The sequence below is a fragment of the Takifugu flavidus genome, chromosome 11, assembly GCF_003711565.1.
Source record: "Takifugu flavidus isolate HTHZ2018 chromosome 11, ASM371156v2, whole genome shotgun sequence".
In the NCBI taxonomy this organism is placed as follows: Eukaryota; Metazoa; Chordata; class Actinopteri; order Tetraodontiformes; family Tetraodontidae; genus Takifugu; species Takifugu flavidus.
In genome coordinates, this window is record NC_079530.1 from 6,325,756 (window position 1) to 6,339,307 (window position 13,552).

General features: G+C 41.6%; 1 protein-coding gene across 2 annotated transcripts in view; it reads left to right on the forward strand.

The window, feature by feature from the left end:
• Nucleotides 1–13,552, forward strand: part of slc8a1b (solute carrier family 8 member 1b) — a 72,495-nt gene that overhangs the window by 49,443 nt on the left and 9,500 nt on the right. The window contains exons 5-8 of one of the 2 annotated variants that reach the window (XM_057046864.1): nucleotides 1,096–1,199; nucleotides 7,329–7,474; nucleotides 9,570–9,669; nucleotides 13,311–13,496. In XM_057046864.1, coding sequence (XP_056902844.1) covers nucleotides 1,096–1,199; nucleotides 7,329–7,474; nucleotides 9,570–9,669; nucleotides 13,311–13,496 — 536 coding nt within the window. Of the gene's footprint in view, nucleotides 1–1,095; nucleotides 1,200–1,484; nucleotides 1,595–7,328; nucleotides 7,475–9,569; nucleotides 9,670–13,310; nucleotides 13,497–13,552 lie in introns of both variants that reach the window. The other variant, XM_057046863.1, reaches the window with a different exon arrangement.

Consider the following 13,552-nt stretch of genomic DNA (forward strand, 5'->3'; position numbering starts at 1 on the left):
ACAATGACGAGCAGATGAATTTCATTATGTTGGGATGGTGAACGGGCTTTGGATTCATGCATAAGGACACATCCAGCAATTGTAATGGAATTAGCTTTGGGGGTGCTTTTCTGAAATTTTATGTCCACGTTGGTTTCTCCTTTCCTCTGGTAGATGAAGCCAATGCCGGAGAAGATTAGTGTGCTTGACTTTGCTGCGTCCTGTTAGGGTTTATTGAAGGTGTGTGTTCCAGCAGCAGGCTTACTGTGTCTCCTCCTTTAAAAATCATCCTTCCTCTTTATTGTTTTCATGCTTTTTCTATTCCCATTGCACATCATCCTTGATGGTTATTATTCCAATATTGAAGACTTGAAGACTACAATAAATCAATGAAATTTTAAAAGTTAGTTCACATTATATTTACCCAAGAGACATATATATATTTATTATATATTATTCTGCACTTTTTAAGTAGTTAATCTTCTGCACTGCACAGGTCTAATGATTTGTTTTATAATGAATTTACACTCATATCGCCACCAATCCAGTTGTTTGAAATACAAAGCAAGATTTTCAGGGCTCATTTAATTTAGGATAGAGCACCATCTTAAAAATGGGAGGTTTTGAATGCAGATTTGAAGGAGAGGCTCCTCATCTTCTCCCAGATGCTACAGTCTGCAAACTCGAATCCAAAGCATCAGTGGCGCATTGTGAACACAATGCTCCCTGTTGAACACAATGCTCCCTGTTGGTGCTGTTGTGCATAAACTGCAGGTTGTCTGCATTCAGAACACTCATGCTCGCTCTCCACCTAATTCAGCCGCTGATGTGTTAATTAATTATAATTAAATTAATGCAAAATTACTTCTGTTTCTGCTATGCAAACAAAATCTTAAACCTGTGCTGTGCTGTTTCAGAAAAGAGATACTGTAAAACAGGATCTGTCAGGATCACACGATATTTAGAGATTTAGTCCCTTATGGGAATCCTGGATGCTGCTTGGCTGTATTTCCTCTTAGATTTCCTGTTTCCAACCTGTCTTTTTCTTTACTGTTTCTGCCCTCCTCCCTTTTTCCTCCCTGTTTCTGCTTTGGTACTCCTCCTCCTCTTCCTCAGCAAAACCATCAAGGTGAAAATAATCGACGATGAAGAGTATGAGAAGAACAAAGCCTTCTACATAGAGATCGGAGAGCCTCACCTGGTGGAGAGCAACAACAAAGGTCAGAAAGCTGCTGGTCGTCACGACGCTGTGACAGAACTGACACTGAGGCTGCATGTTTACAGAGAATCTACCTGGAGGACATTTTCATGTCTTTCAACGATTCCTCCCGATGCCTCTGGCAGCAGGTCGTGGTCCATCTCATCCCACCACAACCACCACTCCCGCTTGTGTGTGTGCGCGTGTGCATGCGTGTGTGTGTGTGTGATTTCATACCTTGCCCTGTTGCTTGTTGACCATGCATGTATTCATCTCCTCTATGTGTGTACGTGTGTGTCTGATACAGGAAGACCATAACCATTAGGATCTTAGACCGGGAGGAGTACAATAAGCAGTCCTCCTTCTACCTTCTACTTGACAGCCCCCAGTGGAGACGCAGCAGGAAGGAACAGACAGGTGTGAGAACCAGTCGGCACCCAGAATCCCAAATCAACAGGCCAACAGAACTTTCTTTAAATTTGATCATATAATCATTCTCAATTATGGGCTACTATAGGAAATATTCTAATATGAAATACTAAATCACTATCATCAAAGCACCAACATAAAGGAAGAGCTATTTACTTGCTCTTCTCCAGTAGTGTACAGCAATGTTGCTTATCTCTAAAAAAGGAGACAGTGAAATGAGACAGTGCAGGTGAGGGAGCCACTTTAGTGTTTATTTTTATTTTGTGCTAATCTGATGGGCTAGACAAGAGTAGACTGAGGCTGCCAAAGGAAAGAGCACTTTACAACTGGCAACAAAGCAAGAAAACTGAAATGAAATCAGGAAAGCAGCTGCTCTTATATCATAACTCAAGTGACAAAATACAGAGCTGCTCCCCAATCGCTCTTGTTTATACAGGCCTGTTGATGGGGGACTCGGGTTCAACAAGCACTGGAGTGATTCTGCTGCTCCCTTCTGCACTTCTGATTCCTTTTTTGTACTTTTCTGTACAGAAAACTCAGTGGGAATCTTTCATTTTACCTTCTTCCCCTCTTCTTTCTGACCTGAGTGAAATATTCCTCCGATATAATGTATTTACTTGTAGGTACATATAAAAAATGTAGCATTAGAGTCCTGTTTTTGTGATGGTGTCTTAAGTTTCAGTGCCTTCAATGTGAGGTCTACCTGCAACTGTTGTGCTGTAGGTGTCATGGTGTGCTGAGGTGTTTTCACATTTCCACCCTGTTACAACCCCTGGAGGGTTCAGAAATCAATAACTTCCTGCAACACTGAATAGAAAATCAAACTGTGCTTTATACAAGCTATTGTACAGGCTTCCTCAACTGTATTTAATATAAGACCTAAAGTCTAAATAATTAGACACCTTCCAAAAGTAATAACTTGTAATATTTGATATTGGACTTTTAATTTCATTTTATTTCACCTTTATGTTAATTTAAGCTAAAATAATTGTGAGCCAAGCACACAACAGTGTCTTTTAATGCCTTAAAAAAACACTTTACACACACACACACACACACACACACACACACACACACACACACACACACACACACACACACAGCTATGCTACCAGTGTGTTTACCAGGGATCAGCAGTGTTTATAGTGATGAGGGGATCAAAGTAGAGGGCTCACATTATCACAGTCAGGAGATCAAACTCACCTCCGGGAAACACAGATGAAGACACACACACACACACACAGCAGCGGATTTGCTTGTTTTATAAACTGAGGCTTTGTTTCTCTGTTAAAATAGTTCTGCATAAATATGTTGTTTTTGTCTGATGCAGTATCGCTGTAAATGTTTATTTGCCAATGTGCTCTGTCCATTAGAATTAATTATAGGCTGGTTCCAGTTTATGTTTTTAAAGTGTGCAGTTGTTTTTATTTAAGATCTGCAGCTATTCTAGTTATCATCTAAGTGTTGATCATTTTCAGTGTGGATTTAGTGGATTTTTTCTGTGAACATCTGACTGTAAGAGTGGGACTTGAGGGTTCTCTATGAGAGTGTGATATGAGCTGGACTGAAAGCAGAGGAGCTCTGGGGCAGTGGGAGGCAGAAGATAGTCCGCTGCTGCCCGTGAAGCTGCGACGGGTGGCAGCCAAAGCAGAGTGAGGGGGGAACAGTGCTGGAAGGGAACAGAAAGAAAAAAACAACAGCTGAAAACACACACACCCTGCAGAGGGAAATGACCCCATGTCTGATTAAACTAACACCCAGTATCAATCACAGGCAGTATTTAAACATGCTGTAGTATAACATAAACTGCATCAGGTGGCCACACATGTATCTCTAACAACAACAACAACCTTTTCTTTTCATCTGCTCTGTGTTTGGATATCCATGACAAGAAGAGAATCATTTGGATGGATGGATGGATGGATGGATGGATGGATGGATGGATGGATGGATGGATGGATGGATGGATGGATGGATGGATTTTAGAGATGTGAGACTGTGCATGTTGAATAATGTCTCATCAGAGGGTAATTTTTAATAATTGATGATCATGTATACATTATTAATCAATATAAATACAGTGTATGTTTCCAATTTGAATGAGTGTTCATTCACTCATCAGTTAGTACAAACTATAAAACATAATACATTGATTTATTGGCATGATTATTACAATAATGTGCTACTGTAAGTACCATCAGCACGCTTTAAAGATAAATGCATTTATTTTTATCAGTTAACATCATTATTTATAGGCACAGCCACTGAAAAGGAAACCCCATTGAAAGTGGTCCGATAGTCATCCCTTAATTGGAAAAGAAGCTTATTGTCTATGATGAGGGCTTCGCATTCACTATAGAATGCTGATTTTTGACCCAGGTCATCTTTGTCCACCATTTGGAAAAACTGGGCAGATTTTTAGTGACCTGTCTTGTTGAGGTCATGGCAGACTGTTGCGTTCTTGTTTTTTGTACTTGACACATTGTTGATGTGGACTCTAGCGGCACCTAACATATCTGTGCGTACAGATATTTCAAACGTAGAGGATGTTCTTATCGCACTGGAGGACCAACGTCTCAGAAAAGTGTAATGTAGGCATACTTTGAAGGTTACTCCCTGGTGATATTTGTAGAAGCCGCACCCTCAACATTCATTTCCAGCTCATCTTCCCTTATTTCAGCACATCCTTGTGTCTCTGACCCTCTTCGTGGTCATGGCTGATGAGCTTGAATCAATAAAGACTTGATGTGTGTGCAGATGCACAGATGTGAGGAAAGCGTGAGATGTTAGACCTGGCCATTCTACCCATTTTAAAAAAAGTGGGAAAAACCAATGCATGAATGTTCCCTGAAAATGTGTTTTATTCCAGCGCTGTCATCCTGATGCTCTCCTCTGATGTCTTAATCTAGTAATTTCACCATCCATCTCCTTCTCCTGCCAATCCCCTAAACCGTATTGTCTGTTTTCGAAAATTAAACTCATTCTGTCCCTTTCTCATACTTGACTGGATAAAATGTTCACTTGTCTCCTCCTAATGGGACTCACAGTGTGTGACAGCTATTCTTTGTCCCCCTCCTTTTGCACGCTGCATCAGCCGTACTGTAAGACATGTCCTCTCCTGTCTCCCCCGACTCTTTCCTTCCAGCTGCTCATCACCTTTTTGACACAGTACAGAAATCTCTCCCCTCTGCTCTTCCCCTCGTCTATATGTGCCGCCTCTTCTCTTACATACTTTTTTCTGCTCCTTCATGTCTCCCTTTCCCTCACACGATGGAACTCACATCTATCATAGATGACAGTGAGTAAAAAATCCCCCCCCCCCCTTTACTGTTCTTATTTCCTTTAAGATCCCATCGTTTATCCCCTGCATGCCAATTTCAGTCACTTCATGAGGCCAGGGACTCAGCTAAGCTATGACAGGGTGTGAAATCCTCACATGCTACTCAAACTCTAGCCACATATAGCCACATATATCCAGACTGAAACTCACGTTTCATACCAGCATTCTAATGTCACACTGTTAAAATACATTTCACATAACTTTTTTTAGATCAAGACTTTAAATGTCTATAGTTTCTTGACAAAGTCAAATGGTCAAGCTTCACAGATGGGGCAATCTTTGAAAGTAATCTGGAGTTCAGTGTCTTGCTCAAGGACAGTAGAACATATAGGTCAGGGGACAAATCACTGACTTTCTGACCTCTGGCAGCTCTCCCTCCTGAGCCACAGCCACCCATCATCTCTGACCCAAACATCAACTATGAATAAAGATAAATGGCCCAAATGTGTGCACAGAGGTGTGTAATCATCTACTGGGGGCTGTCCCCACCTTCCCATTTTAAACCAAACCAATTGCATCAAACCAGGACTGCAGTGAAACAACTGGGTGTTGGCGACGTGCTACTCCTGAATTTTAAATAGAGCTAATAGAAATGCGAAATGAATACAAAATAATAGAGCTCTAAAAGAGTACGAATTCTGGAGAGGGGTCTGAAGATAACATTAAGTATCAAACGATCAATTTAAAGATTCAACATACGTAGAATAAAATGCACGCATGTGCTAAAATGGAGTAAAGAAATCCAATTACCCAGTTGGGTGAAAATAATGAATTTTTCTTATTCAAAGGAATGAATTTGAACGGCTTTAATGATCCATTCATGCTAATTTCACATTCAATAGTTTTACTGTCTAAGTGCCATAACTGCAAAGCATTTTCTTTGACAGTAGGAGGAGAACAATTCTAAATGATCAACGGTCCAATCTGCAGCTCTGACAGGAAGCCAGCTTTTGCCATGCAATATGCAACCTCTGTCAGGAGGGAAGGGCTGCCCGGTCATCTACATCCCACATGAGGATTGCTAATTGAATCTATTTAATCACCATTTCGGGGTTTCAACACTGTGCATGTGTGTTTGTGCTTGTATTTGAGGAACTAAGGTTATTAATTACAATTTATGTTTAGCAAACCAAACATGGGCAAATGAACACCTGTAACCGAGCACTTGTGGGCTTCACTGCCACAGGTGCAAATAATAACCGCCAAATCTGGAGGTGAACACTCCAGATGTGCATAAAAAACATCTCAGGATGTGCCTCTCAGTGACGATGAAGTGAAAATGATCCTGACAGAAGTTCCATGCGTCCGTGTGTGAGCTATAAGCTCAGTGCTGTAAGTCAAGTGAGGGGAACCAATGCTCGATGGCCTAATGCACAACCACAATGCAGTGCAATATAATGGATGGCAGGAGCGTTGATAAGCGTTCCCCTGTGGAGAATTCGACCGTAGCAGCTCTCTGTTCTTCCCTATGTTCCCACTCTCTTTGTTTCCACCCCACGTTCCCCTCAAGGACTCTCAAATGTCACACATGATGAAGGAAAATGAGAATGGGAAAACTTCTTTCACTGGAAAACACAGCAAAATATATATGTATTACAGTTCCTTTCATCATCTTTTCATTTAATACCAACACCATGTGGTAGTTCATGAAGTAATTACTCATTTAATTGAGTCATGTTTTAAAAAGCTGCCAGGATGTGTCACGTCAACTGTACCCTTCCCATTTTCTGGTTGAATTTTACTGTATATTTGACCTTTAACCTGTCAGCCAATGACTGGAATCAACAACAAAGTGTGTATATTAATAAATATGAACATGTGATTATGTACAGGATATAAGACGTGATTTATCTTAACCTTTTTCTTGTAGGACAATATTTGTAAACGTGTAAGTTCATCTGTTAGTGTGTTTTGATGACAGTGGGACCTGTGCAGCCTCTCAAGTAGCAACACTGCTAACATCACGGGGGTTAATAAATCACAGCAGATTCATTAAGAGTAAAGGATCAAATGATTTGGAAAGAGTCTGAACAGAGGGCTGCTGCTGATGCAGCAGATGGTTTGATGATTTAAAAACATCACGTTTATTCATGAAGCCAAAATAAGAACATCTGCTTGTCTGAAGCTTCACACATTTACCAGCAAGACTACAAAAGATACTTTATAGACAAAAACATCAGTGGTTTAAGCAGAAGCTGCCCTCTGTTGTTATTTGTATCATTAAAAATATAGATGAACACAGGCAACACTGCTGTCAATCCTTTGCATGGGCTTGTGTCTGGTCTGGACTTCATACTTTCTTTCCATTTCCAGCACTTAAATTTTTTTTTTTTAATACTTCTGATTATAATAATAATCTTATTTTACTGTTTTAACCTTTAGATGAAAACAAGAAGCAAGAAGATGATGAACAAGAGCCATTGGCAGGGAAAGATGAGGAGGAGCGGCGCATCGCCGAAATGGGCCGCCCCATGCTGGGAGACCACGTCAAACTGGAGGTCATCATAGAAGAATCATATGAGTTCAAGGTAAGGCCGGACTATATGTTGGTGGGGGGTGTTATTCTGTAGTTCTGAATACATATATTCTCCATTTTGTCTCATATAAACACAATAAATCCACAGCAACAGTGAAGGGAGTATCTGTCTCTAGATACTGCTCCATACTTTTAGTTGTATATTTTACTGGTGCTGTGAAAAACATGCAAATACTAACCCACAAATCTGGTGCATATGGGATTTAATTGCGGAATCATTATGTACACCATCGTTGTCCCACCCCCACACAGGCGCTTAAGACAAGCCTGGATGTAATCACCATCCATGCTGCATTTTTATACGTGCACTGTGGGTTCTTGTGAACAGTCTCTGCTGCTCCTCCACCTACATGCTCACTCAGACCCTTAATGACAGCCTGTAATAGCCTGGCACTTGACAGCTGCATTTTATCAAGTAGTTTGGTAAATTTGTCTGTGTGTGCGTGCGTGTGTGTGTATGTAGCTGGATCCTATAGTTGCATCTGAAGTGCTGCGACTGCATAAGAGTGCCTGATGTAACAGATCATAGTTGAACAAGTTTGCTGTAAAATCAAGTTTAATTGCAGCCGGTCCACAGAGAAATGAAAGTTTAAGTTAACTGGCATTTACTGGCGTTGCTCTGTGATAAATGTGAGAATTCTCAGCAGCTTAGAAAATTCCTGGCTGTGATTTGATAATGAATTAGCAGTGTTAGATGTATTACTGATGCAAATGGAACACTTTACATATTTACAAAGCTGGGTGAAACATGATAAAAATGGTAGATTTTCCAACAACAAATGTGTTAATTTAGGGAGAAAATGGAGCTGCTAAAGAGTACAAATTCTATGAGACACGAGTACAGCTGTAAGCTGAGCAAGCCGCAGTGACGTCACCCTAAAACGCCTCACATCCCATACTTGTCAAAAAGATTTGATCCCCTCACAAAAAGCGTCAAAATCGAACGAAATATACATTAAGCTCAGTCACAAAATGGCGGATGCATTCACCACTGTTTAGAAGTCTGGAAATATGATGAATTGCTGCACTGTCTTATACTGCACAAGCCTGAGGAGCAGAGTTGCGTCACCTCAGATTAAAGTACCGCAGTGTTATGTGCATATTCTGGGATGTCCTGGGATTATACCACCAGTAGTGGTGGCACTGAATGTGTGTCATAAATATATTTACACCCTGAAGCTGAATTCAACACTTATGCATCCCCTGTTTCCTCGGAGGAAGAGAAAAAAAAACTGTGTGTGCGCGTGTGTGTGTGTGTGTGCATGTGTGCGCATGTGTGTGTGTGTTTTGGTTCTTTCCTTTTAAAGAAGAGGGGAATTAGATGAGTCAGTGGGTCAAACCAGAGATGTGACGCCATTTATTTTGTAACAATGGGTTCAGGGTGCATGGTTAGCAGATAAGTGGGGCTGCTGGAGCAGGTAACAAAGGCTGAGGTAGCCCTGAAGGAGAAGTGTGCACCCAACAATTCAACGCTGAGTGGTGGCAAACGAGAATCACATGTGTGGTACAGCTGAAGGAGTCAACCCCGAGTGGCTAACAAAGCAATCTGGCAGCGAGTGGTGGAGAGGCTACACACACACACACACAAACACAGGAGGCAGGTTAATCGCGGCTCACACAGGAAGCCATGTTGAAAAGGTAAATGATTGATGAATCACTATTCTGATTGTTAACAGAACTCTTTTCTGCTAAAAGCAGGATGAGTTTTCTCCCCTTCAGTCTGAGGATGTTGTAGGATGCATCAACCCTTTAGAATAAAAGTCAATCCCACTAATCCACTTTGTATCCAGAATCCTGAGTGGTATGAGGCCGTAGCAGAATCCTGCAGCTGACAATAAGAAGGAGGCGCAGCATTAGATGCATGTGTACATTCCTGACAGCCTAGGCGTTTTCATATAAACAGCATAAAGCGACTCGTATTTTTACATGCCTGCATGTTACGGAGGTCTGTTTTTATCATGAAAGCCCCGATTCCTTTCCCCCACCAGATGCAGTCATGAATTAATGGGCTGATGCTGTATTCTGAATGAAATAAAGACTTCTTCATCTCTAGATTGACACCACTGATTCTCCGTCCCTCTCTGCAGAACACGGTGGACAAACTGATCAAGAAAACCAACCTGGCTCTGTTGGTGGGCACCAACAGTTGGAGAGACCAGTTCATTGAAGCCATCACTGTGAGCGCAGGTAAGGTCACCAGAGAGCCGTGTCTTTAATTCACAGCGGCAATTTTATTGTGTTCTGTGGCCTTTTGGACTCATTATCATTGAAATTTTCAGAAATTGTACGTGTGTGTGCGTGTGTGTGTGTGCGTGTGTGTGTGTGTGTGTGTGTGTTCGCTGGAATGGAAAATGATGAAATCTTTTGTTTTTAACAGATGAGAGAGACCAGATGGGAGATATGTTGGGAACATTTGGGAGTGAGAGAATGTGATTACTCTGTCTGTGTAATCACTGTGGAGCACAAATGTCCCTTTGCTCACCACAGTGTGGAAGCCTCCTGTTCCCCAGGAACTGCTGTTATGTTGCTCCTGGGGTTAGAGATCACAGTAATCTGGGATCTTTCAAACTGCCGCCGAGTTTCCGATAAACAGAAATTTGTTGCTCCAAATTCTGCTTCATCCAAACTCTCCAGTTATTCACGTTGTATTGGGATTGACGCCGGATGGTGCATGCAGAAGCTAACATGGCGTGCAGATTTTGGAGTATTCCCACATGTTTCATTTGGTGGGTAGGGTTGAAAATCTCTGTTCTCCCATGATCTAGTCCAGACATGAGCTTAGCCCAATGATGGCGTGTGTATCATGGGTGTGGTGAGAGTCAACATTAAGGTCTTCATAAGGCAGCATAAGCATGTTTATAGACACTCTGGAGATGAAAATAGTAACCAACTAATTGCATTAGGGAAAAATTATATATTTGTACATATTCATTAAAGTACTGATTTTTAGGACAAGTAAGAATAGCTACTGGTCCATTTTTATTATTATTACTCATTAGTCCCAACCATTTTACCCTTTCACTTCTTTTTTATTCTGGAGTAGAACCTGAAATGTAGCTGTGAGGAAATTTGAATTAATCAGTTGAAGAATGAGCAAACTGCTCTCTGTGATTAATGGGAAACACCAAAAATAACTGCCGATCAGCCCCCTGTGATGCTTTTCTCTGGTTGTCGTGGACCCACGTGGAATTGGCGAGCACGCTTTTTCAAAAACACGTTCCACATCAAGAATAGTCCCAAGTGGACGAGCTGAAGCCCTCGAATTAATGCACACCACACTGGTTTGAGGATTTGAAACAGTTCAGAGCAGCCGTGCCTGATATGGCCATGCAGTTAATCCATGGTGATAAGAAAGCCTTGTTTAATCTCATCCTTCTCTCTCCCTCATGGCTACTATTCTTGCGCTCCCTCCCTCATCCCTCTAAATTCTCCTCTCAGACATATTAAATCATCCAGGGTCCCAAAAAACATTTCAAATGCATCACTGGCTTGTCTGAAGCATCTGTTCTAGTCCTCAGTCAGCCCTGATTTTGGGCTCCGTGGTGGGAAAAGAAGCTGCTGATTATCAGTTTATCAGCTCTATTAGAGGCAGATTTCGGGGAGATTTTCAGCCAAGGCTGCAGCCGTGAAATGACATTTAAAATCTGCCAAGATTTAGCTGCCGTGTTCCAGCATCACAACAGCAATTTAGCGCTCATACTCCGCAAGATCATGACATTCATCTCAGAGCAAGAAAGCTGCATTTAGCAACCCATTAAACCTATAAAATGTCAGTGTGTTGTTGCGGTGCGTGTACTGTGACCTGTTTTCCCTTGTGTGTCTTTTAGGGTTTGCTGTCTGTCTAATGAAGGTGCTTTTTCCCCAGGATGGCAAATACATGGCGACAGGGATAGATTATGTGTTTCTCAGTGTGTGTTTGTGCACATTTTCACTCTGTGGAACCTTCAACAACTTGACATTTAGTGCATTTTTGACACACCTGTTAGCATTTACCTCTCAAGGGTTCGCTAGGGAGAAAAAAAGCTGCATTTATCTCAAGTCATTATCAATATTAGGCTTACAAGCGGGCAGATGTTCAGTCTTGGCTTGGATAAGAGACACATTAATGATGAGAAAATATGAACTCTTCCTTCAAAATCTGTTTTTTTCTCTCGTACATCGTCATGGTAACTCTGAATCTAGCCGTTCACGTTCTTTTTCCCAGAACAGAAGAACAATGATGCCATTTTGGTAGTTTCGACACACTCTTTATATTTAAGTTTACCGGTAAAGAACATGGCAGCAGTGAAAGACAATGACTTATTTTGTTAGCACACGTACAAAAAACCCACCTCTTCAAGGACTTTGTGTGAATAAGAGTGCAGCACCAAACAAAAACTTCTCTCCAGAGCTGTAAAGAAAATGATCAAAAAATCAATGAAATGGAAATCAGAGGAGAAAGGGAGCTATTCCCACACAACAGACTGGGGGAGTAAAGAGGAGTCAAGAAAAAGGAGATTAATGTCCAGCAGCTCCTTGCTCCGCTGTCCAATAATTACAGAGTGCTGCCTGACTGTTTGTTCATCTGTTTCTGGTCTGCGTTCCACCTGAGGCAAAAGCCCAAGATGCACCAAATCAAAGTGGAAGGATCTGGCTAATGTCACTGAAGGGTTTTAGGTTCCAAACCTCAGCAAAACATAAAAGATGCACCATGAATTGTTTGATGCCTTTAAAAGCTGAAACTCTTGGTGTTCTTTCCCAGCCAGATAAAAAATGAGGAAGCAAAGGAAAAAAACAAATATAATGCTGAAAAAGTTTGGTGCATTTCATGACCCCACCTGTCAATGCAGAGAACAAACAGGAATTAGCGTCACCACGGCAGAGGAAAATGTTGAAAATTTGAGTCACTCTGAGTGCCTGTTTGGTTGATTGTCGGCTGACTGACTCATTGGCTTGTCAGAAGATAAAGTGACAGACTCTTTCAGCTTTGACATGTGTTCTGATGAATCATTTTCAGAGCCTGTCAAAGAGGAAAAACTATTCAAATGTACTTTCAGGGCTGCTGAGCTTCTGTCATGATTATTCAATGTGCTCGGTACTCTGAAACAGCATTAAAATCACTTTGACTCTTAATTTAATCCTTTGTTGCATTCTTCATGAACGTGAGACACACTTGATTCTCCCCTCTGCTGCACTCCACAGGTTATTCTATCCTAAAATAAGACAGATTATCTCAGGTGACCATCTAATTTTCTCAGAACTCTAGAAGCACTTTATTTCCAGTTTCTATCCTTTCTGATCTGTAATGGATTGCAGGATTCCAATTGAGCATCTCTGAAAGGACACTAGCCATCGCCAGTTTCGAATCATGTGCATTTGTGTGTGTGCGCACAGGCCATGTTTATTTTTATTGCTTCCCTGAGCTTTTCAACCACACACTGTAAACACCACTCACTTGCTTAAGCAGCATTCATTCACAGATGATCCCCTCTGGCCCATTAGCACGCTGGGCTGGACTTTATTCCTCCTTTTGAACTTTTTTCCCCTTTAAGCTGCTGAAATGTTAAAAAGCTGATCTCAAATCCAAATCACTGACAGAGAGGAGCAAATGTGTCGCTGGCAGTTAGGAAAAAAGGGGGCAGAGAGATTCAAAGGGATGAAGGGAGAGTTCAGGAGATGTTCACTGATATTAATTAGCAAACTGACCCAGAATAAAGAGGAGAATCAAATAAAGAGAAAAAAAACAGAAGAAGCGATAAGTGAAAACAGAGAAGTGCTGAACGTCAGGTTTATGGTGCGATCCATGTAACTGGTCTTTTCTAACATCATCCCACCTCCTTCTCTAAAAGGTGAAGATGACGATGACGAAGAGTGCGGGGAGGAGAAGCTGCCGTCATGCTTCGACTACGTCATGCACTTCCTCACCGTCTTCTGGAAGGTTTTGTTCGCTTTTGTGCCACCCACAGAGTACTGGAACGGCTGGGCCTGCTTCTTTGTCTCCATCTGCATGATCGGACTCCTCACAGCCGTCATCGGTATGAACACTTACATAAATGCTGTGGAATCCCTTTAAAGGAACGCTAGCCGTTGC